At 38.3% G+C, this 23,577-nt stretch overlaps 1 protein-coding gene across 4 annotated transcripts in view; it reads left to right on the plus strand.

The window, feature by feature from the left end:
* Positions 1 to 4,983: 4,983 nt before the first annotated feature.
* The window catches only part of ERBB4 (erb-b2 receptor tyrosine kinase 4), a 1,202,488-nt gene continuing 1,183,894 nt past the window's right edge, over positions 4,984 to 23,577 (plus strand). For all 4 annotated transcript variants that reach the window (XM_003925582.4, XM_074399075.1, XM_074399073.1 and 1 more), the window contains exon 1: positions 4,984 to 5,787. In XM_003925582.4, the coding sequence (XP_003925631.1) occupies positions 5,706 to 5,787 (82 nt within the window). In that variant the 5' untranslated portion in view covers positions 4,984 to 5,705. The remainder of the gene's footprint in view (positions 5,788 to 23,577) is intronic.

Raw genomic sequence — 23,577 nt, forward strand, 5'->3', positions numbered from 1 at the left:
TTGATTTATGTTCAGCCACTCCTCCTTGGCACTTAAAAAATTAAGGCTTAATCATGCACATAGAAGGCAAACAACACTTACCAAAAGTAAAATAATCTTGGGAACGTCTTCCTTGAATATTAAATTAACCAAGGTAACAAAAACATTTTTTAAGTTAATGTGTAAACATGTTTGAATTTGTCAGTGGTTGTTTTTGGCCTTGAAACATTAAATATCACCAAAATGTTAGAGAATTTCAGAACTAAGAGGGTTAAGAGGAAAGGTGGCATTTCAAGTGCTAAGTCAACATATTATTAATAACGAGCACAATCTACCACCACTGTGTCTGTCATCTGCTTGATTATCATAATACTGAACCCGGTTTGTATTTACCAGTTTCTCCTTGGCTGAAAGAGTGGTAAAGAGCCCAAGTCTTGATCACTTCCCAGTAATACAGGAATGAGCTTATCTGCACATTTTACTAAGGCTGTGCTATGAACTGAATATTTGTGGTCCCCAAATTCACATGTTAAAGTCTTAATCCTCCATGTGAAAGTATTTGGATATAGGGTTTTGGCTAATTATATCATGAGGGTGGAACTTTCATGAATGAGATTAGTGATCTTATACAAAAAAGAGACAGGGGAGTGATGATCTCTCTCTCTCTCTCTCTCTCTCTTTCTGCCATATGAAGATATCGCAAGAAGGATCCCATCTGCAAACCAGAAGAGGGTTCTTCTAGGGTGCCAAATCAGCAAGCAACTTGATCTTGCACTTCTCAGCCTCCAGATTGTGAGAAATAAATGTTTACTGTTTAACACACCCAGTCAAAAGTATTTGATACAGCAGCCTGAGCTAAGAATGATAGTTTAAGATGTGTTCATCTGGTGGCCCAGAAGAGGTGTGTGGGGATGAGTGGGGATAAAGAAGAAGGAATGTAAGAGAAAATTAAAGTATATGGAATTTTGACATGCTTTTAGCAGATGAAAAGTAAATCAGAAACCCATAAAGCACTAGATTTGAGATGTAACAAGTCTTCCTTTAAAGGTAAGGAAATGAATTGCTCACGATCACAGGATGACTTAAAAAGATAAGGAGGAAGATGAAAATGCACAAAAAGTGAAATTAAAATTGCATAATGTTGAGAAGATAATTGATCTGTAATACTCTTGTTTTCTTTTCTTACTTGACTTGTCCCAAATTTATATTTATGGCCAATGGCAAAATATTTATAGAAGCAAGCTCTAATATGACCTTCAGGGAAGTCTTAGAAAAAAGCTGAAGATTGGAGCGAACTATTAAGACTCTAGGACAAAGTCAGGATCTATGATAATTATACACTAAATTCTGAGTTTAATATGTTCCTTTCTCCAAACAGCAGCATTCTGTCACTCATTGTGTCAAGACTCTCCTTGAATTCTATTAATAATGGGAGAAATGAAGTGGAGAAGGGGATATGAAAGAGCATCACATGATAAAGCCATCTATATATTGGAGTTACAGCTTCAACCAAAGGAAAGTGTGAGAGATCTGTAAGGAAAACAAAAGAATATGGGCCATAGCAAGATATCTTTCTCAAGGGCATAATGACCTATATGATCTCTCTTAAGTTGGACAAGTTCTATTCCCATTTCACACTGTTCTGGTTTCAGGTAACATAAATGAAAATTGAAGTAGCTTAAGAAAAAAGAGGAAGTGAACAACTAAGCCACAAGAAGAGCTTGAATATTCTCCAGATCAATCTGAGATTTTTGATTTTTTCAAACAGTAGCTTCATTCTCACCACTGCCTGGGCATTTCTACGTAGAAGGAAACAGAATCTAGGTGTGGAGTTTTAGAGTTCAAAAGCTACCTGTGAAAGACTATATATAAACTCTTTATTCCATTTACAAAAATGGTAGATAAAGGACTCAGCAGAAGTCCTATCCAATTAACAGGGACCAAGGCATTTTACTTGGTTCAACTTGGTGTTTTAAGTTGTGTATCTTAGAGCCAGGGAGTAGGGGTTGTAGTAGTGTGGAGGTAGATCAAAGTTTGACATGTAGAATTTAGGAAATGGCTGTTTCTAGAAAAGGGGCACTCAGCAGAAGATTCCAGGTCTTCATCCATGGCTTGCTAAGTAGCACGTTGTTTCCCAGATAATTTTTATCCAGGTTGCAAGTAACAGCAACCCATTCTAGTTAGGTCCTCTAATAGGGATTTGTTATCAAGAAATATGGAAAAGTAAAGAAATACATAGATCCATCTTGGCCTCTAATAATCCAAGTATCCTGTCCTTTTTACATCAGCTAGTAAATATTCCTTCCCTACTCTGGTGTTTGTTTCTTGTAATGACTTAGATGAGATGGGAAGCAAATGAGGGTAGACATAGAAATAACTAATTCTTGACTCTAGCTCATGGCTTCTTTCTTATCCTCTGGCTTGACCATACAGAGTACCACCTTCATGTATTCATTTCAAATTATGTGAGCTAGAATCTGATTGGGTAGACAAGGCACCATCAAATATATCATGCTTTTATTGGTTAAAGCTTTCATGTCAATTCACTTTAAAGGCTGCTGTTCAGATACACATCTTTGGCCAGATATCTAAAATTGCTGTTTCAATGTTAGAACCAGTAAAATGAGGATCAAAGCAGAACAAACAAAATTAGAAGGAAACTGTGGGTACTTTGGGTAATTTAATAAGTGAATACCTTGTATGGGCTGTTTAATAGCCACAAAATATATAATAAGTTTTTTTTTTGAAATTAATGAATATTAATGAAACAATCCTCCTTTGCCAAGAATTATTCTAGAAGCTATGTGTGAGAACCAGGCATAAAGAAGATATACTGTCATAGAAAATCTATAAAATTGACAAGGGAACAAAAACTATCATAACTGATACAACTAGAGAAAAATCCAAAGTATACAGACCATTAAGTTTCCGCCCCATAACTTAAGCTAAAATACACGATTAATTTCTTCACTTTGTATTTTTTTTAGACATAGGGTCTTTGTCTGTCTCCCAGGTTGAAATGCAGTGGCATGATTATAGCTCACTGTAAACACTAACTCCTGGGCTCAAGCAATCCTATCCCACCTCAGCCTCCCAATAGCTAAGACAATGGGTGTACACCACCATGCCCAACTAATTAAAAAAAAAAAAAAATTGGTAGAGTGAGGTTTCACCACGTTGTCCAAGTTGGAGAAGGCCAGACCCCTGGCCTCAAGGGATCCTCCCACTTCAGTCTCCCAAAATGCTGGAATTACAAGCATAAGCCACCACACCTGGCCTATTTAGTCACTTCGTGCAACATAATTGGCATCAGAAACCAGGGTTTTTTTTTGTTTTTGTTTTTGGTTTTCACAGAGACTTAAACTTTTTCAAAAGCAAGATATCTGGTTTTCTCATTTAAATTGTCATTCTAGGGACAGAAAGTAAGTTTTGAAAAGAAGTAGCTTTTATGGGAGAGAGGTGCCTAAGAATTTAAAAAGGATTTAAAGAAAGGGAAATGAAAAGAGATTGAAGGAAAGAGGAGAAATCAGAGAGAAGTGGTAATAAAAAGAAAGAAAACGAAACAAAGATAATCCCAAAGAGCAGTGTGCACAGTTCTGCTGCAATCAGTACCATTTTGGTCAAGTTACCATCATCTGCTCTAGGCTTAGTTCCTCCCTGTCCTAGACTGCTTCTGGTAAAACCGCATGCTCAGCTTGTTTGGCGTCTTCATGGAGCCTGTTATTTGCTGTGGGTCTAAGAAAGGGAAAGCTTCAGGCTTCAGGCATCTGTACTTCCTATCTGTTCTCAGCTCCATGGAAATTCTTGAGGGATGGGGCTATAGATAAGAGAGTGGGAAACGGAGATCAAGGTCTCTAATGAAAAACAGGGTGGTTTGATTTTTAAGCTCCCCTGATACTTTTTATTTATATATTTGCTGCTTCTAGAAAAACCAAAAAAGGAAAGTAATTCATACATAGAATGCCTGTACAAATAGCAATCCAATAACCTACTACCCCCAGGAGATTCTGGTCCTTGCCAGGGTGCAGTTTCAGAGCTGTAGAAGGCAAGGGATATGTACATTGATATGACCCAGTCCCAGAATATTTTAGATTCAGAAAAGGTCAGAGACTCATAACTAGCAATGGCCTCAGGACTGGGGAGCCTGAATGCAGAATGATGACAAGGAAGAGACCTAAAGCCAGGTCTACTCTAGAATAAACAGAATCATTTAAGGTTAATGATGTTCTGATGTGGCCTCCTTAAATTCTTTCAGGCTTGAGACAATTTTTAGCCCTTTAGGTGGATCACATCAGTGGCTTTGGACAAGAATCTGCTTAATAAGAATGAACTCCAAAGGTGAAAAACCCAGAAAATCTAAAAATCAAAGGATATGGGTTTATAAATGTGAAACTTTAGTTTGGCTCAATGTTGGTCAGTTTGGAAATGTGGGAAGAACCGGAGAGATGGTATAACGGGGGCGGGAGCCAGGGCGGTGATTGGTGATTATGCTCCCACAACTACCTAATCCGCAGGGGCTACCAGTTACTTACTGATCACACTTTTAAAGTACTTTCTAATTGTGGACCATGAGTGGCAGAGTGCTGCAGGAGGGAGCTTTTTGCTGAAAGCAACATTGAGTTTCCTTTTATTTCTAGGGAAAGTCCTGTCTGTAGAGTAGCACTGTGGGCAATGGAAAAATGCTGACTTTCTTGTTTAAAAAAAAAAAAAAAAAAAAAAAAAAATTTCCGTAAGCGCCCCTCCGATGGTCTGCTCACTCCGCAGGCCCGCTGTCCCCGGCCTCTGCCAGGGCGGGAAGAAGAGTGCTTCGGTGCGTGGCTTCGGGTGAGCCCTTTAAATCCAGCTCCCCCTGCCCCCACCACGCGGCTCCCTCTCCCTGACAGGTGTTTTCCCAACTCCGGAGGCCTTAGGATTTTGGGGAGTGGCTGGGCCAATAAGATTTCCCTTTGGGGGGAAGGGCGTGGCTAGTTGGGTCAGAGCATGGGCGGGGTTTGCGCGGCTGAGCAGAGCCTGCCTGGTTGCGTGCAGGGTTGTTTTAATTCCCACCTCCCCCCACCTTTTTTTTTTTTTTTTTTCTTTCCTGGAGTCTTATTAATTTCTCTGTGGGGCTGCAGCTGGAGACCGCGGAGCGTTGGAAATGACGCTCGGAGCTTTAATTACTGCAGCCGCCGGACAAGTGTGAGGAAAGCTGACAGGAAAAAGAAGGACGGGATCCGGGGAGCAGCGAGAAGCTCCCCCCGCCCCGCTCCCCTCCCGATTTGGACTGAAGGTGCAAGGAAACTGAAGAAGGAGCCCAACATAGCCCTGCTGCGGGGAGAGGCCGGAAACCTACCGCCTCTTTGCAATCAACTTTTTTTGGAAACCTTTCTCCCCCCCTTCCTTTTTTATTGTTGACCAACCAGTGAGAGAGAGAGAAAGTGAGGAGGGAGCGAGCAAGCCGAGGCTCACGCGGGGAAATAGCTGCACAGTCCGGCCCGGAGCGCCACGCGCACACACCGAGCGCACTCCCACGCGCGCACACACGCCCCCTCCTCGGGCCCCGGCCCTGGACCTGCCGGCGCGGACTCGGTCGCCCGCCCTGGGAGTCGCTACACCGCGCGCGCTGCGCCCGCCCCCCTCTCGCGCCCCCACGCGCGCCCGGCTGTGGGATCTCCTCCGCGTGCCCGAAAGGGGGATATGCCATTTGGACATGTAACTGTCAGCACGGGATTTGAGACTTCCAAAAAATGAAGCCGGCGACGGGACTTAGGGTCTGGGTGAGCCTTCTGGTGGTGGCGGGGACCGTCCAGCGCAGCACTTCGCAGTCAGGTGGGTTTCTTCTGGCGCTCGGGTTGCCAAACCTGCCGCCGCCGGCGGGGCTGCCTCGAGGGGCTCCCCTGCCCTCTCCACCCATCCCGGGAGGCGTGGAGCGACCGTTTGACCCGGGCCTCTTCCGGGGGCTCTCGGTCGCCCCTCTTTCCACTCGAAACTTACCCTGTATGTGTGCGTGAGCTTTGTTTACCGTAAAAAATCACTGAGTCCCTGTCCCTTTTTTTTCTCTCCATTACCCCCTATGTTTCTCCCGAGCGTTTTGTGTGGGAGCCTAAGCGGGATCCCTTCTGGTGGCGCCTGTTGTTCGGGACATGGGGGACGCAAATCCCCAGTCAGAGGAGACTCTCCGGTCCCACTCTGGGCTTTGGAGGGAAGCAGCCGCTCCGCTGGGGCGGCGGAAGGGCTGGGGTCCCAGGGCGGTGCTGGCTGGGCCTCTCCCGAACCCAGCCTGAAGGGGGGTGGAGAGGGGCGCTCCGAGAGTCGGGCTGCGCACCTGTGTGTGCTGCTGGCGGCCTCTGTGCCCTAGTCGCCCGAGCCTCGTGAGGTCAGACGCCACGAGCGTCCGGCCCGGGCAGCTGGAGTGCAGCGGCTGGCGCTCCTCGGCCCGGGGCCCGGAGTGCCGGGCCTCCTCGGCCAGCTTCCCGGAGCCCTTGCCCGAATGACTTCAGGGGCGCTTGCTGGCCTGCCTGACCTTAAAAAAAAAAAAAAAAAAAGAAAAGAAAAAAGAAAGGAAAAATGAAAAAGGGTTGGTACACTCGAGCCAGAAGCCCGGTCTTCCCGTCGGTTGCCGTGTTTGGCTCCGGGAAGAGTTCTTCCTGTAGTTCAACTTGCTGTTGGCCCGAGTCCTTCAAACTTGTCTGTTTACTGCCCCGCGGTGCTGCCGAGCCTGCGGGTCACCGGATCCACCCCGGGCGCGAGAGGCGGCGGCGGCGGTGCTGGGTGCACGGCCACTGCTTGCTGGAGAGCTCGAGCCCCAGGTACCCGGGCAGGCAAAGGGCTCATTGATCCCGAGAGGCAGCGCGACTGGGCTGGCGCGCCACGCGTGCAGAACTAGTGACAGCACCTGCGGTGCCAGGAGCTCAAAGTTTCTGACACTTGAGTTTCCTGGGGATGAAAGTGGGACAGGAGGTCTGAGGAGGACCGGTGTCTGACGCGGCCAAGGGGTGGCTTTTGGAGATCCAGGGAGATTTCCGAAACCATCCGGGGCTGGTGACTGGAGCGTGGGAGGTAGCTTGAGGCGATAAAGCCCCCGGGAGTGGCGATAGGGAGAGCTTTAGGCCCCCGGAGGGTATCCTGACCTCACCAAGAAAACAGCGGGCTGTAGTTTTCCCGCTCCGCCCCCGCCGCCACCGCCGCTGCCGCCGCCGCCGCCGCCTCCTCCTCCTCCTTTGCCCAGTAAACAACAAGTTACAATCATCGAGCCTTTCAAAATGACCTTCGAATGACACATGTGCGGCGTTTGTGCTGGCCGTTTGCACCCTCCCAATTACTCCGAAATTCTTCATGCATACCAGGTCCCGCGCTCCAGCCACCTCCGGAATCACACCAACACGGACTTGACATTCCAAGCGGCCTCTTAGATACATCTTTTTTTTTTTTTTTTTTTTTTTTTTTTTTTTTTTTTTATCTCCCTCCCCACTTCGAGTCCCTTCATATTTTCCCTCAATGGGTTGATTATGCACATTGACCCATTCAAAGGCAGTGGCGACCGACATGCAGGCTTAGCCGAGAGGAATTTCTACGAGGCGACCTACTGGGGGCTGTCTGGTTCAGCCTCTGCCATTGGGGGACCCCGCTCCGAGTCCGCAGCAATTTGGTATTAACTGTGCGGCTCTGGGTTGAGCTATGCCGAAAAGCCCTTTTCAGAATTTCTGCAAGGAATGTAATCCAAATTAGTTCTGCAGCTGTCCTCTTCCTCGTCTCAGGCGACACCAGCTCGCGTCTCGCTCGTCTCTTCTCGTTTCCCTGGGCGAATTGTGAGACCCACAAGTGAGCCCATTTAGAGCGCGAGGATTAGCGTGCCATTGTTGTTTCATGTGTGACTCTGCACTTGAAATTCTGGGGGCACAAAGGCGAGCCTCACTTGTTCAAAACACAAAGTGATCCAGATGAAAGGGCCGCACAAAGAAAAGCTCTCGGGTGCATCCCTGGTATAATTGCAACACGCATACTAAGGTGATCCATTGGAAACTGTAAATGCCCCGGGAGACTTCTTTTTTCATCCGTCCCACCCCCACCCTGCCGCACCTGGCAGGGTAAGTTCAGCTGGTTTTAATGTAGTGCTATTATAAAAGCAAGTTACTGTCTGGGGTGTGAGTGAGGCTCTTTGTGTGTTTGTGGCTATGTATGTGTGGCTGTGTGTTCCCAAGTAAATACATACTGCGCGTCTCCCCTCTCGCGGTTAGCAGTCAGTAGCAGTTTGGAGGAGTTTGTTTTGGTCCAAATGAGAAATTAAGTGCGGATAAGTAAACTAAGCTGCCAGAGGGCGACAAGATGTTGAGTGAATTGCTTTTAGATGAAACAAATTAAGGAAACGAGGGAAGACAATCTGCTTCTCGCATTATTAGACACGCTTGGAGTTCAGGGGAAAGTGGCATATTTTTGAAATGCTAATTTCTTAAGAAGCAGAAGGAATGCACCTTATTTACTGCTCTATGTGAACAGAATAAAAATATAGGGCGGGGGATGCTGTTGTATAGATTTTTTAGATATGTCAAAATAATTGTAACAGAAGAGGACCTTTTTTTTTTTTTTTTCTTTTGCTTGGAAGAAAATTCAGCTTTAGAGAAGATGCTTTTTAGAAATTCTGAAGGACTTTGTCTCATTGTCAATGATACATTTTATTTAGATATATCTAGATATATTGTAGCCAAAATCCCTTTATATGGCAATTATAAAGCCTTTGCTAACCAAAGGAATGATTCTAAAATTTATGTCTTCCTTGTATAATGGAAAATTATCAGTGTTACCTTTGTATTGAAGAAAATATACAGTTGTATTGAGGTGGTACTCTTAAATACTTTAGGAGATAAATGATGAGCAAGTTTAGTTCCCATTTCTTTTTTGCAGGTAACTCAGTCTTGCTTTTCATTCTCTAAAAGTACATATAGCTTTCTTACATATTTAAGATACATCATTTTATCTCCAAAGTCATGGGGTGTTTTTCATTTGAGAAGAAAAATGTTAATAAAACTTAGGTGGTGAAAAAGGCATTCAATATATTTTCAAAAAAGCATCAATTTCTTACAAGTGTTTACTGTAAGCACATCTATGGGTACACTGTTTTTAATTTGAAATTCTCATATATATAAGGAGCCTTTTTAGAAGAAGGTGTTATTTTTTCCTTCACAATATGTTTAAATAAATTAATATCTATTAGTGTAACTGCAAATCACTTGGAAATAGTATATGTACGGTTGTGATGAAATTACTCTGGTTATATCAGTATTCTTTTGTGTGTGTGTGTGTCTGTGTGTGTGTGCACGCGCACGCTCTCTTAAGCTCAACTGGCTTTATTTTATGCATGCATAGAAAGTGAAATTTTGTTGAAAATCAGGGCACTTACTGCTTTATATATATGTTTTCATTTAGTCACTAGAAATATGTCTTAATTAAGAAATTACATTAGAATATTTACCAGAGCATGAACTTTGTGGACGATTTATGCATTTTTTATTCTAACCTGAACACAGTAAGTTTGCACTGGCTGATTTTTAGAGTTTGCATTTATTTGATGGAAAATTATATTTCCTCCTCAAAGTAGATTCGAATATTTAGTATTCATGAGGTTTCATTCCTTTGGTTTTAAAATAGAAGTACTATTTATCATCTGTCTGATGCATTTACCCTTTCTGTTACTATAGATTCTTTCTTTGCATCTTAGTATTTATTGAGTTTACACATGTTAATATATATTTTCCTTTCCACCACTAAGAATATTGTTTTTGTGTGTGTCTTTCCCAGAAACCTGCCACTCAGCCACTGCAGGAGTCCTCTGAGCCAGTTTTCATTCTTTCTGATAAATCTGATATGGCTGGTTGGCCAGACAATCGCAAGCCATTCCATTGCTCAGATTTATTCCTGAAAGAAAATAAAAAGGCATCGATCCAAGATCACTGGCACATCTTAAAAGCCTTGACTCCAAGGCCAAACCTTTCCACAGAGAAGTCCCTCTTACCCTTTTTCCTTTCTTTCTTTTCCCCTCTTAACCAAGAAAGGAAGGTGGACCATTGCCATTTAAAAAACGCTAGTGAGGCAATGAATTGTGCTCTAAGTACTCTCTGAAGCTTGGTGATTAGAGCCACCTTGAGATTAATGGCGATGTACAGTGCCTATTTTAGACAATAAATTGAATTAGGATGGCTTAAACATTGCAATGCTTTAAAGTAGTATTGTTTTTGTATTATATCAAGCTGGTTATTAGGAAAAGTTAACAGGTTCTTAAAAATACCCATAAGTTTTGGCTTTACATTAGAGTGTTCTGCTGCTGTTTGGATATCCATTTATAGTTTGTAAGTGTCTAAAACATAAATGAAACGAATGATCAAAAAGGATTTTCTGATACCTGCAAACTTGTTGGTACTTGCTGTGTTTAATTTTACCTATTTTAAGAGATACTGCTTTGTAGAGATGCTAATATTTATACTTAAATTAATTTTTACAGGTTCAAGCCTACAGCTGTTCTACAGAAATTAATCATCAAACATATTCCACTGTTATCTTTTATACTGATCTACTGAGTATGCTATGCAGGGTAGAATTTAGTCATATTAACAACTTTTCTCCAGGTTATTATCATATCAGAGATGCTCTATTATGTTACATTTCATCATATGGAACCAAATTGCATGTCTTATCTAATATTCATTTTCCAAAGTATTATAAATATTGGGCAGAGTTAAAACGTTACTTTTTATGATTGCTAATACAGCTATTGACTGGAATTTTCAGTTTATAATGAAAAACAATCGCTTAATTTTTTTAAATAAAAGGATTATAGGTCAATGTTTCCTGTAACTGTATGTCTTCAACATAATTTGAGGGAGACTTTAATTTTGTGGTTAAATGGGACATGGAACATAGTCCTGTGGTTTAAAACAGGATTTTTACCTTCTAGGGACAGTTCCTTGAGTTTCTTAATACTTGAGCAACTCCATCTCTTTGTGGCTTAGCTTATCTGCCTGGGAGAGAAGTGCATGTCATGTACTATTTCTCTACTGTACAGTTTTCTGAAAATGACTTTAAAGTCTTTAATATTGAGATACATTCCAGAAAAATTTTTAATAGATGTAATTTAAATTGCACGTGTAATCTAAAATTTGTATACCTATATTAAGAAACATAATGTAAACTTTCTAGCAAACTGTCTCTGAACAGTACCTGCCTAATGAAGTGAAAAGGTTATTAACTCAAAGGCATAAAGGTTAACTCAAAGGTACTTGAAGGCAATTTCCCTGGAATACTATTTTCAGAATTGTTCTATGGTTTTTTTTTTTTTTTTTGCTGATTTGTTGGCGATTCTGAAATGTTTATTAAATAAGTTGCCGTATTTTCCAATGCTGTAATCAAGCTTTAAGGTCACTTCCTTGTGTTCACATCTGATACTTAAACTAGTGCTTTATGATTGTACAAACTTTTCAAGAGAGGAAAGCTGTGTCCTTTTACAATATAGAGTTGAAATATGTGGATGTTTTGTAACTAATTTTAAAGGAGTTATATAGCATGTAGTAGTTAATGTAGAGTTATTTTCATTTTGAATTGTTCTGCAGGCCTTTGCACAACTCCAGGGGGCAGCAGCCACATAGACTTTAATAGGAATAGTGCATGCCTTAGCTGTGGGTAGTACGGCAGCAGCCCTGCGATTGTGTGATACTAGTGAATAAAGCACTAAATTAAAAGGAGGTTTGGGTTCTAATCATACAATCATTTGTTATGTGATCTTGGATTAGACTACTTGCTTCTGTTTCAGCCTCCTTACCTTTATCAGTGTAGCTAAAAGTCATGCCTAAGCTATTAACATCTTGAATGTTTTTAATAATTCAATTAATTAGACATGGAAAGTTTAGACTTTTTAGGAAAATATTCCTTGGTTTTTAAGAATTTTTGTAAGTGGACCTCTTTTCCCCCCACCCCACCAAGTAAAGTCATAGGCTTAAGCCCTAGTTTCTAAAACTGAAAGGGTAAAATAGAGAGCTGTGTAGTTAAGCCGCAGGGAGGAGCCAGCTTTGTAGCCTCTCCCTTTGGCATTCCCTCACTTTGCTTCCACTGTTGCCTCTACTTTCCCGCACTGGTGTCACAGAAGTCTTAGCACTAGAAATGACTGATGTAGTCCAGACATCTTATTCCTTAAGTGAGGAAACTGGGAGCACAGGGAAGTTAGATAATATATGTTATGGCAGCCTGTGACACCAATATCATTTCTGTAGCATACATAGGAATATTTTGAAAAACCACCGACATAAAAAAAGAAAACAAATAAAAGCTTAGGTTGCATTGAAGAGAACTGAGAAACTGACATGAAGACGAATGGATTGATCCACACTCCTAATTATTATATTGTGTATTTCTTTCTAAAAGAAAGACCATAGGATCCTCTTCATCATCTTTCATTTATATTTAGAGATTAATCATTGGTTGCATTGATAAGTAATGACACTGAGGAGTAAAGAAATAAAGCATTCTTTTTAAAGACATAGTACCTGATTAGGCCTGTGGAGACACAGAATTTTGAATTCCCTAAAAGTTATACAGGAGCCCAGAGTACTATCTGTATATAGTAGCACTTTAAGAGTTTCTTTTCTGTTTTTTTAACCTGGGACTTTATGAAGATGCCCGATAAGCAGAAAATGGTTATTTTTTCCATTTTAAAAGCAAGTACTATGAATGCTTTAATAAAATGGATTGTAAAGGATAAACAGTGGGTTCTTCATCACCAGTTAGTTGGTGGAGACCTTTAACTAGGAAATCCATGGGAGTACTTCAGATTCATCTAGGCCCATCCATGGACCTAAGGTTATCATTTCTACCATCTTTGTTGGGCCCTCTTATTTCATCATAGCCCTAACTAAGACATAGTTCTATTCTTTGAGGAAGTGTATTAGCAAAGGTATAAGTACTGACTATAAATTTATTTCTATAGCAGCTTTGTCTCCCTCTTGTTGGCTTCTGTAAGATGCTACCTCTGGACCTTGTGACTCAACATATTTTATCTAACCTTAATGCTCTCTGGTTGTAGCTGAGTTTCCTCACGTTTCTGAGCCTTCTTGGGCATGATGAGCATTCTCATGGGCCTGGGTGATAGGAGAGACATTTGAAACTTGTTTTGGCAGGAAGAGTTACTTCCTGTTAGAAATTGGACCCCCGTAAAAGATTAACATAAACACCATGAAACTTTCTGCACAATATCATTAAACATCTCCCATGAGAAGTAGCTCAGGATCATTGCTATTAATCACATGATTTCCAATATTGTAGGGGTTACTGAAGTGTACTAAACACCAATTGGAATATGCAAGATCCAGTTTCTGAGTCCTGGGAGTTAAAGTAAAAGGACTCAAGAATGAAAGAAGATTTATCATATATTTCATTTGGAACATAATTTAAATGTGTTAAAAGAGAAGAAAATGAATGGTACAATAAACACTTTTATTTTCCAAAAAGATTAGACTTGTAAGCAATCGGTTTCACCTGCTAAATCTTTACTGCTCTGCTGACCTCTACTTATGCCTGGTTCCATGTACATCTGGTATAGGTGGATATCCAAGTGTTAAGCTTTTGGATACAAGTGGAGATCGTAAACCTGCTTTCAAAAAATGCATGTGCTTGTTTTCTCTACTCTGCTGGAGTTATCTCATGGCTGGTTAGGACTGAAAAAAATTTACAACAGATTTTCCAGGCTCTGTGATTATATCAAGTGTAGCTGTGACTTGAGCAATAAGAGGCAGAGTCTTCTATTTCAGGATGGGTCCCCATCACCATCCAGGGGATGCCTAACGGAGATCATGGGTGGCAGTGACTATTTTTGCTCTAGGACAACTCTTACTAAAATCTTTGTCATTATTTCCTATCCTCTGTAGGCATAAAGAATGGGATAATATGAGTTTCTTTAGGGACCTATGAAAACCAAATAAAAAATACAATAGAATAATATTTTATACACATACTTTCATTTTCAGGAATTTCTTTTGTATGGTCATTTTGTCTAGAACAGAGCAGTTAAATAAGTTTGTTTTGAAGAAAAGTTGACTGCATAGGCATGTTAAAATCTATTCCCCAAGATATTGATAAGCATTATCTGTTCTTTAAAAACGTTAGGCAGGGCTATTGCAAGATCCTTTTTTATGGGTTTCCTTCTTCCATGTCCTCATACCTCTAAAATCTCCTTCCAGTCACTGTCAGATTACCGTTTCTAATAGTCGTAGTTTTTATTCTGAAACTTTTCATGGATCCCTCTTGTAATGTTCAAAGCCTGCTGAAACTGTCTTCAATTTCCTTTTAAATCCATTACAGAGTCTCTTAACATGCGTTTTGTCTGAAAACCAGACTGACCTAGTCAGTATTTCATGACTATGCCTTGTTTATTGTCCTTACTTTTGCTGATCCCTTTCCTGGAATTTGTGGCTTACTTGGTGCTTCTGCCTGACCAAACTTTTGAATATTTTAAGTTTTACTTTAAGTTTTACCTCTCTATTAGATCTTCTTTCACTGACTACCTTAGGCAGTAATCCTTATCAATATCACGTATCTGGCATTTAATCAAACCAACTAATAGTTTTAACTTTTTAAGTACCAAAGTTTTTATCCCCTGCGGAGACTAATGTGGTGCCACATATAAGCTCTTTACAAATATTTTTCACATGATTGAATAGCATATATTTGCAGGAATAATTTTAAGCTCATTTATGGATGGTTATTATTTGTAATTAAACCATATAGTGCACAAAGTAAGCTGTTCTAATAACATAATTATAGAATTCTTAATAGTAGATATTGGGCATGCTTAGTCTGCAAATTTCTTTAGTTGCTTTTTGAGCTTCCTAGGGTATTTCCTCAAGTGGAGTGTTTCTACGACTCTGTCATTTATTGCCATGCCCATTTTTAGAGTGTACCCATAACATGATACAATTTCTGTTGGTTTTATATTTGGGAAGTTAAATATATGTGATTACCATTTTTAAATGTGTAAATACTTTATAGTTCAGTATTTTAGTGTTGATAGCTCTTATTTTGCTATTCCTTATTTATCTGCCATTTAAAAATTTAATCAATTTAAGCAATAAGCATGTACTGATCCACCAGTGTATTTCAGGGTCACGTTAGGAACTGAAGAGGAAATGTAAGAGCCCAGGGTGCTAGCTTTTTCTTTCTTTTAAAGAAGGATAGATGAGGCCAATAAAACACAATATAAAAATATGTTACTAAGTGGTTTTGCAGACTCAGGAGGAATATTTGCCTCCAGAGAAATGTTAATAAGTATTTCATGAAAAAGGATCCCAGATAGAATCTGGCATTTTCTATTCCTAAATACACGTCATAATACAACTTTGTTATAACTAAGATTTCTCAGTGTCTTAAAAGAGACAACTAGACATACGTTTACCATTTTAAAAGGAGCCTACAAAGGAAGCACTTGCAGTATAACTGAGCTGAGAGGTGATGGGATTCTCCTAGTTGCTCTTTTAGATGATTCACTCTGCATTCTGAAAATGGGTGAAATTATTATATTATTTATAGAGTCAGAGTCTACCAGGGCAAATGCTCTTCTAGACATTTATTTTCAAGTTACCAGATTCTAAGGAACTGTCAACCTTTCTAGACCACTAGGGTGCAGTAATTGTACCTTAATTTATATTTTCCTAAAAGAGTTAAGGTAACTTTGAAAATTACCTAACAGTCTGCCTTGTAATCTATGAATGAGGAAATTGGGAATGGGGATATTAGGAACTTTGTCTGAAATTCTTTTATAATTTTTCTGTCCATTTTTTACTTTAGGAATCCATGAGAAGAAAGTTTGAGTCAGGGATTATTGCTCCTATTTTGTAGATGAGGGACTAGAGATATAAAGTAGTATGCAAGGCTGAAGCCTAACTGGTACACTAGTCTAGTCTAGTTACATGTCTGCCCCGTCCTGAGTGTCCTGAGAGCCAGCTGACTCAGCCTTCTGCTTCTCAGCCTCTTGAATCCCTTTCTCACAGTGACAGAGGCTAGTTATGCTTCTGAAAGGCGTGGTTCCTCCACTCTACCTGCCCACTGTGCAGGAAAGAGATGCTTAGCATGCCACATTTTTCTGCCTTCAGGTCAGCAGCTCTTCTTGCTTTCCCTATGGCCACACGAAGAAACTTGCTAATAAATCTATCAGTTAAGGAGTCCTACTTTTGTTACTCTGTAGTTTCCCTCCTCCGTTGTATTCTCCAGATTTCTTTCTTTGCACTGTATATGCTAAGGAAATGATCATATAAGCTTTGTCTTGAGAAAACTTTGAATCAGAGGCAAATGCAGGATTTGGAGATCTGCAATTATACAATGCAGAACCTCTTTAAAAACAATATTGAAATAGAAATACAAATTAAGTACAGGGTCTTGGGAAGCACTAGTACAAAGGGGTTCTGAAGCTGAAGCTGTTTTAGAAACTTTGTGGTAAATCTGCCTATCTATAAAAAGTATACATTTTAGGAAGTAATATTGCTCTTCCATTAACTGTGAATTTTGGATGTCATTACACAATTTTTTGGATTTTTTTTTTAGTGCATGTAGGGTCCATTATTAATGAGCAATAATGAGTTGCTTTGAGAAGAAAATTATTAGGCTAGGGCAAAAATAGTGGCAAAAACCACAATTTCTTTTGTACCAACCTAATATTATGTAGTGTAAAATCACATTGTAAAGTACCTGGGTATATCTTTAGGTGAAATAATGTACTATATAAAGATAATTTTCAGAATATTTTCTCTCTACATATGAGTGTGCCTAATCCAGCACACTCATATTTATATATATGAGTATATATTTTCTTGACATCATGTTTTTAAATAGCTTTTTAAATACTGTCTCTTACACAGTATTGTAGTTTATAATGGTTGGATGTAATCTAAATGAACCTTGCTAGTTTGGATATAAAAGAGCTATATTATTAAGGTCCTACCCCTTGAAATATAACTCTCTGGACTCACTGGATTTTTAATCATTTGCTATTTAGCATGGATAAAAGTCAACCTTTGACTTTTATATAAAGGTGAAATTAAATATGACCATTTTAAACTACAATAGATACCACTACTAGCCATGAATGAAACAATGCTTCTCAGTTAAAATCAAAAGAGAGTGTAGATCTTTGGTAATGTTTTTAACTAATATGTTAACACATTTAAGAAACAAAAGGATTAGTATTTCAAGTTACAGTTTTAAAAAAATACTAACTAAACAGATAATAATATTTTCCAGTTGTTAACTTTAAATTTAGCAGCCCATTGTCCCTGGTGATATATTGAAACCTTTAAAAATATACTTGGAATTAATGGAAATTGAAGTGATTGGTATTCAGATACAATTCTTTAGTGGCCCTTTTCTTTCTTCTAAATACAGGATGAAAATTGAAAGTATAAAAAGCTTCAAGAAAAATTGAAATAGACAAAACATTTTATACAACTGTTGGTGAAAGGGGTATTCAGTATTTTTTCTGTGCTTACTGTATTGCTTGTGGCCAGAATTAGCACACCATGAGCCAGAGAAAAAGATAAGACAAATAGAATGGCATGCAGCTAATTTTGTTTGGCAAATTTAGATCTGATACATGCTGTTTCACTCCTACAAACTGACTCAGTCACTCTTTGAGAGGTACAGATGAAGTTTGTCTCTCACAATTTAACAGCTTTCACTCAATATTTATAGGCTCTATAAAAATAAATTTCTGTAAGTAACATATTTCTTACTGGTGGGAAGAGCTCTGTGAAGGCAGATTTATTAATGAGAAAAAAAAAAGAAAAACCAAAAACATTTCAATTGTTCCAGATCTACAGAAAATAAAATACCTGCATCTCAAAATATAAAAAATATATTTGTTTCAAGTACATATATAGTGGACTTTTGGTATTCAAGATTTTTACTACTTGTGAGTCAGTCAGAAATCCCATTATTTTATGATAATTTTGTGATTGAATCTGGTAGAATCTGATATTCTGAAACTAGTCATTCATCTGCCAGATGAGCCAACAGAATAAAATTCACTATAATAATCAGGAAGTGGCTTAAACAAAACAAACAAACAGAACTCCAGACCTTGGTCTTTGTGAAAAAATGTTATCCAACAGAGTAAACTTCAGTGAAATTTCTTAATGAGGTTAAACTTGTATGACAAAATGTTCACCAGATGTGTAACATTTGTGGAAATGTGGTTCTAGAGAAAATCAGGAATTTGTACAATAATATCTATATTGGGAAATTCAAGATGCATTCCTAATAGTCTTTTGTAGCACAATGAATTGTATTCAGAGTTGCAATGTTATTTATGTATCTGTTAAGGTTTTGTCATGACTTCAGACTGTAGTCTCCATAATCAAGTTCACTGTAGGGAATAATTCTCATTCATGAATTGTTCATCTCATCATATTTCCAGTGGTTATTTCAAGGTTAATTTTTTTCAGATAGCTTCTCTGTTGATTAAGGCTTTCAGTAATTGTACATGTGCTGCTTTAAAGTTGAACACATCTTTGATTTTATACCTAGTCAAGGTCAAATGTTTTCCAATGCTTTTCTACTCAAATAGGTGAAAAAAAAATAACTTTACTCTTTATTTTTTCTTTCTACTAAAAATACTGATCCTCTTTTTGGCATTTTCAAATTTTCATAAACTCTTGTGTAAGATATGATAAACAAAGTATATTCCATGCCAGGATTAATATTCAAGTAGTATATTTCTTACAATTTTGCTGATTGGTAAAATACTGAAATATCATTTTAACTAATTGAGTTTCCTTGGTACCTTCCCTGGAACTCCTTTCTCTGACTTACCCCAATCAAACAAGTAAAGAGTTAATACTTGGCCCAATAATGGACCTTCAGATCTCTTTTCTGGCATATGCTATGATCCATTCTAATTTGCCTTCGGCATTACAGTCACTAAATACTTTGAATATTACTGTTACACATTATAAGAATTTTTCCATAAGCATTTTAAAATAATAGAAATATGAATAGTGTCACAGTAACTTTGCCACAATTAAGTATTAGCCAGTATGAGAAATGCATTTTTCTGAGTTAAGTGTATTACAACACAGATACCTGTTTTATGTCAGTTGAAGTTAAAAAAAATGACTTAAACACAATAGACAGGATGCCACTGTCCACATATGGAATTAGCCTAGGAGAAAAATCACCCATGTGATTTAGTATGTGGACATTTAAAGTAAATGCTGTATGTTTCCTGAGAGTGAGTATAAGTGCTGATGTGCCATTTGTGTCTTTAAATTGGGCTGCAAGTATTCACAGTAGTTTGAATATGTGATGACCATCATCTATGTGGTAATAACCATATCGCATGCTCATATTATTAGTCAGAATGAATAGTTTTCTGGAAAGGTATTAGCTTTTTGCAGGTGTGTGTATTAGATATGGGACTGTCCCTGGATTTCATTTGTGGTAGATAAGGAGATGAAAAAATTAAAATTAAAGCTTTTATTTTTACAAAGTTAAAATACAGTACTATGGTAGAAATTATGAAGGTCAGACTATTATAATTTTGGTAACTTAGATTTGGACGTGTGTCTTTAAAATTTTATATTTCAACTGAATAATAGCATACTATTTAATTTGAAGAATGATTAAAGAAATAAGAAGATGCCAGGCATGGAAAAAGTCTTGAGAAGGGGACACGATAACTTGTCTTCAATAGCTGAAGAGAGATGTTACATACAAAAGGGATTAGCAATGTTCTTTATAGCACTGGAGAACAGAAACATTAACAGCTGTTTGAAATTGTAAGGCATCAGATTTCAGTTAAACACCATCAAGGAGTTTCTCATAGTTAGAGCTTCCCAAAATCGGAATGGTCTGTCCCAGGAGTTAGTGAATTCCTTCATGTTTGGGGTGGTAAGCTCTGATCTAACCTCTTCTATGATGATAAGAAATGAGTGAGGCAGCTGAGGAACAACTGGTCCCCAATGTTGGGGGTGGGAATTGAGTTCTGTGATTTCTGAGAATCTTTCATAAGCACACCATGCCCAAATATCTTTTCCCAGCCTCTAAAAATTAGAGCAGATGAAACGCATCCTTAAAGTCTCTATGGCTAAGATTGCTACCCATCTGCTTATCACCCTACCTGCTCTTCATAGATTAGTAGATTTGTGAAGGATTGCTTTAAAAGTGTCATTCTTAAATAATAAATATTTTTTCAGAGTCTTCATATTAGATATTCACCCTTCTGATCCATTATACTATCACCAATGAATCATTCTCAATTTAAAAAACAATAGAGAATATAAGCATACAAGCTTAAAATACATACACTTTACTTTGCTCCTCAGTTTATGCCAGCAGGTATTTATAACTAAATACTGATTTAATTAAAGTGGAAGGAGAAATGTATAAGAAGGCGGGGACACAGGCACAGCAGGGATTTAGAAACCTAGGCCTGCAGTTGTGGCTGGGAGATAAAATGTTGAGAAATAACAGCAAAAGAGAAGCACTTTCCTGTGGGAACTGACAAATCAAAAGGAGACAAAAATATAGATGAATATATGCATGTCTAACCTAATTGCAAATAAAGTAGACTTTTATTAGTCAGCTTTGGAAATATTTTAAGGCCTTTTACTACCACTTTTGGATCTATGGTATAAACCTTCTAAATAAAATGTTTTGCTTTTTCCATTTGTGGCCATTCTTTTAACTTTGTTTTTGGTTCCTTGTATGAAGACGGCATTTCTGTGATATCTTCCTCCTATTTTAGTCTTTCTGATCTGCCACCTCTCCTTACTTTCTATAGTCTATATCCACTTTAATGCCTCCTCTACACCATGCCATGTGTGCAATATATATATATATATATATATATACATACATACATATATATATATATTTTTTTTGAGATGAAGTTTTGCTCTTGTTGCCCAGGATGGAGTGTAATGGTGTGACATTGGCTCACTGCAACCTCTGCCTCCTGGGTTCAAGTGACTCTCCTGCCTCAGCCTCCTGAGTAGCTGGAATTACGGGCATGCACCACCATGCCTGGCTAATGTTGTATTTTTAGTAGAGACAGGGTTTCTCCATGTTGGTCAGGCTGGTCTCGAACTCCCGACTTCAGGTGATCGGCCCACCTGGGCCTCCCACGGTGCCTGGATTACAGCTGGTACTTTTACACATTACTTCTGGTGTCTCCTTAAACCTACATTGTAGATAGTATTAATCCTTTGTCATAGATAACTAAAATGAGACTCAGAATTACATAATTGGACAAATCACACAGCCATTTCTCAACAGAGGTAAAATTCTAACAATCCATTTGGCTATTATTGGGTATATATTAGAATTAGATTTTAGTTGTCTGTTTTTAAGGAGGCAATGAATAAAGGTAATGCACTCAACAAAAAAATCGATCCCATGTTTCTGTCTGACTGTGATCCTCTTCATCTTTTTCTTACTGTCCAGATGTCTTCCTGTGTTGCCTATGTGTAGATTATTCTAAGCTCTTACCCCTGTATAGAGCTCTAAACCTTTCTGTTTCTACCACCTGCTGGATATATCCACTTGGATATGCCACAGTTGTCTCTGACTCAAGCTATTCAAAGTTTTACTTAATCTCTTTTCATAATTTAGTGTGCTTTTCCTATCTTAATTGTTATAAACTTCTGCATATCACAAATTAATTCATCATTGGTAAAAAGTCAAGAAATCATAACATCTAATACTTATTAAAGGTCAACTGTATCAGGAAGTGTGCTAAGCACTTCTCGTGCGATATCTCACCTGATCTTAACAATATGGACACTACCATCCTTATTTTACAGACAAGGAAACAAGCTTGGAGAAATTAAGTTGCAAATGGCAGCAACTGTGCAGGTGGCTGATCAGCAATGCCTAGGCTCCTATTAAATTCACATAGTCTAAATATCAACATTTTATATATGACAATAAATGAAAACTTCTCAGAAGTATGCTGGCAACAAAGATGAATTTTTTAAGTATCTTAGGTCATTTACAGTGATTTTGTTTGATACTCATGATAATTCGAAATAACCAGGAGTATTTGTGAATATATCAAACTTGGAAACAGGATCAAGTATATTAACAATATATGACATGTAGTTTCATTACACTTATAATACCTCAAATAGAGTAACCATTGCAGTCACTTTTTGAAATTGATAATGTGAAGTAAAATATTGCAAGGAGTAAAATAGAGGAATCAGAGAGTAAAATAGTCTAGGTTTGAATCAACCACATGAGTAAAGTTGAATTACTTAATCTTTTTAAGCTTCAATCACCCCATCTAAAAAGGTAATCGAGTATTAATATTAACCTCATAGTTGTGAGGGTAACATATAAATGCATATAAAATGAGTACAAAATAGCATCAGGCACATAGTAAGTGCTCAATAAATGTTAATTATGTATGCTGTAGTAGTAGTAGGAGAGAACTGGGGCAGTTAAAAAGCAAAGGAAGCATCATAAATTTAAAGTTAGAAAATCTTAAATATGAGAAGAGTATGAACTTTGGCTTTTTCATAATTTAAATTTGAGTTTTGTGTGTCCTATGTATATAAACAGGTGATACAATAATGGTTTGTAGAATTGTACACGTGGACTGTCATGAGCACTGTAAGTAGACTATTTGGGGAAGAATTTGGCACTCTCTGAGGGACAGTTTTCTCAAATCATTTTTTCTTCATATTCTGTTTTTATAGTTTTGGTATTAAAAAAAAAGAGCTTAGAGAGACAGTTTTGTTCCAAAGATTTATGTTTACCTGGCAAACTCTAATCCTCTGTTCTTTTATCCTTATTGTTTTTTAAAGTGCCTTCAAGAGAAAATGGTTTTTAATCAAATTCATGAGATAACTTTTTATGTTACATTTTATAGGCATTTAAACTTTTCAAGATAGGACACAACTTGTGTGTCTATCTAATAATGTATGACAGATGTATTTTTGGAAAAATTTCTGCATGCTAGAGCAGAATCCTCCACATCTCTATACAAATACTGACAGAATTTGTCACAAAGAAGATAATCAGTAAATTGCTGTGATTATTAAATGCTTTCCCTATATTATGGTTTTTCACATTTATTAAGGAATCAGGTAAAGGCTATACATGACATCATAAACTTTTATATTCACAGAGCTATGCCAGTAATGTCCACTTGCTGATTAACATTGTTGTTTCACAAGAGAATACATGCTTAAGAAATGTATTACTAATGAGAGGGGAGATTTCTGCTCTTTTGCAGTTGACTGCTGGCTTTTTTGCAACAACCTCAAACTCCCTACAGTCAGTGGGTTAAAATTGTTAAAAAGTTATTTCTTCTGTCTACCAATATGGAAACTTTCAAGGATGCTGTGAATTGTTCATTTTTGCAAAACAGAGCAAATTTTTAAATGAAGGCCATTATTTTATAAGACTGAGAGATAGGTAGAAATTTGTATATGAGCCCCACCACATGTCATTATCGTGTTCAGCTGACAGGTGGTGCTCCAGAACAATGTGGGCAGTAGGGATGTGTGATTAGATTTCCATCAGTTTCTGGGACAAACCATGAGCTATACCTTTAAGATAAAAACCTTTTAATGTAGCAGTTGAATTACA

This window comes from Saimiri boliviensis, chromosome 5 (genome assembly GCF_048565385.1).
Source record: "Saimiri boliviensis isolate mSaiBol1 chromosome 5, mSaiBol1.pri, whole genome shotgun sequence".
In the NCBI taxonomy this organism is placed as follows: Eukaryota; Metazoa; Chordata; class Mammalia; order Primates; family Cebidae; genus Saimiri; species Saimiri boliviensis.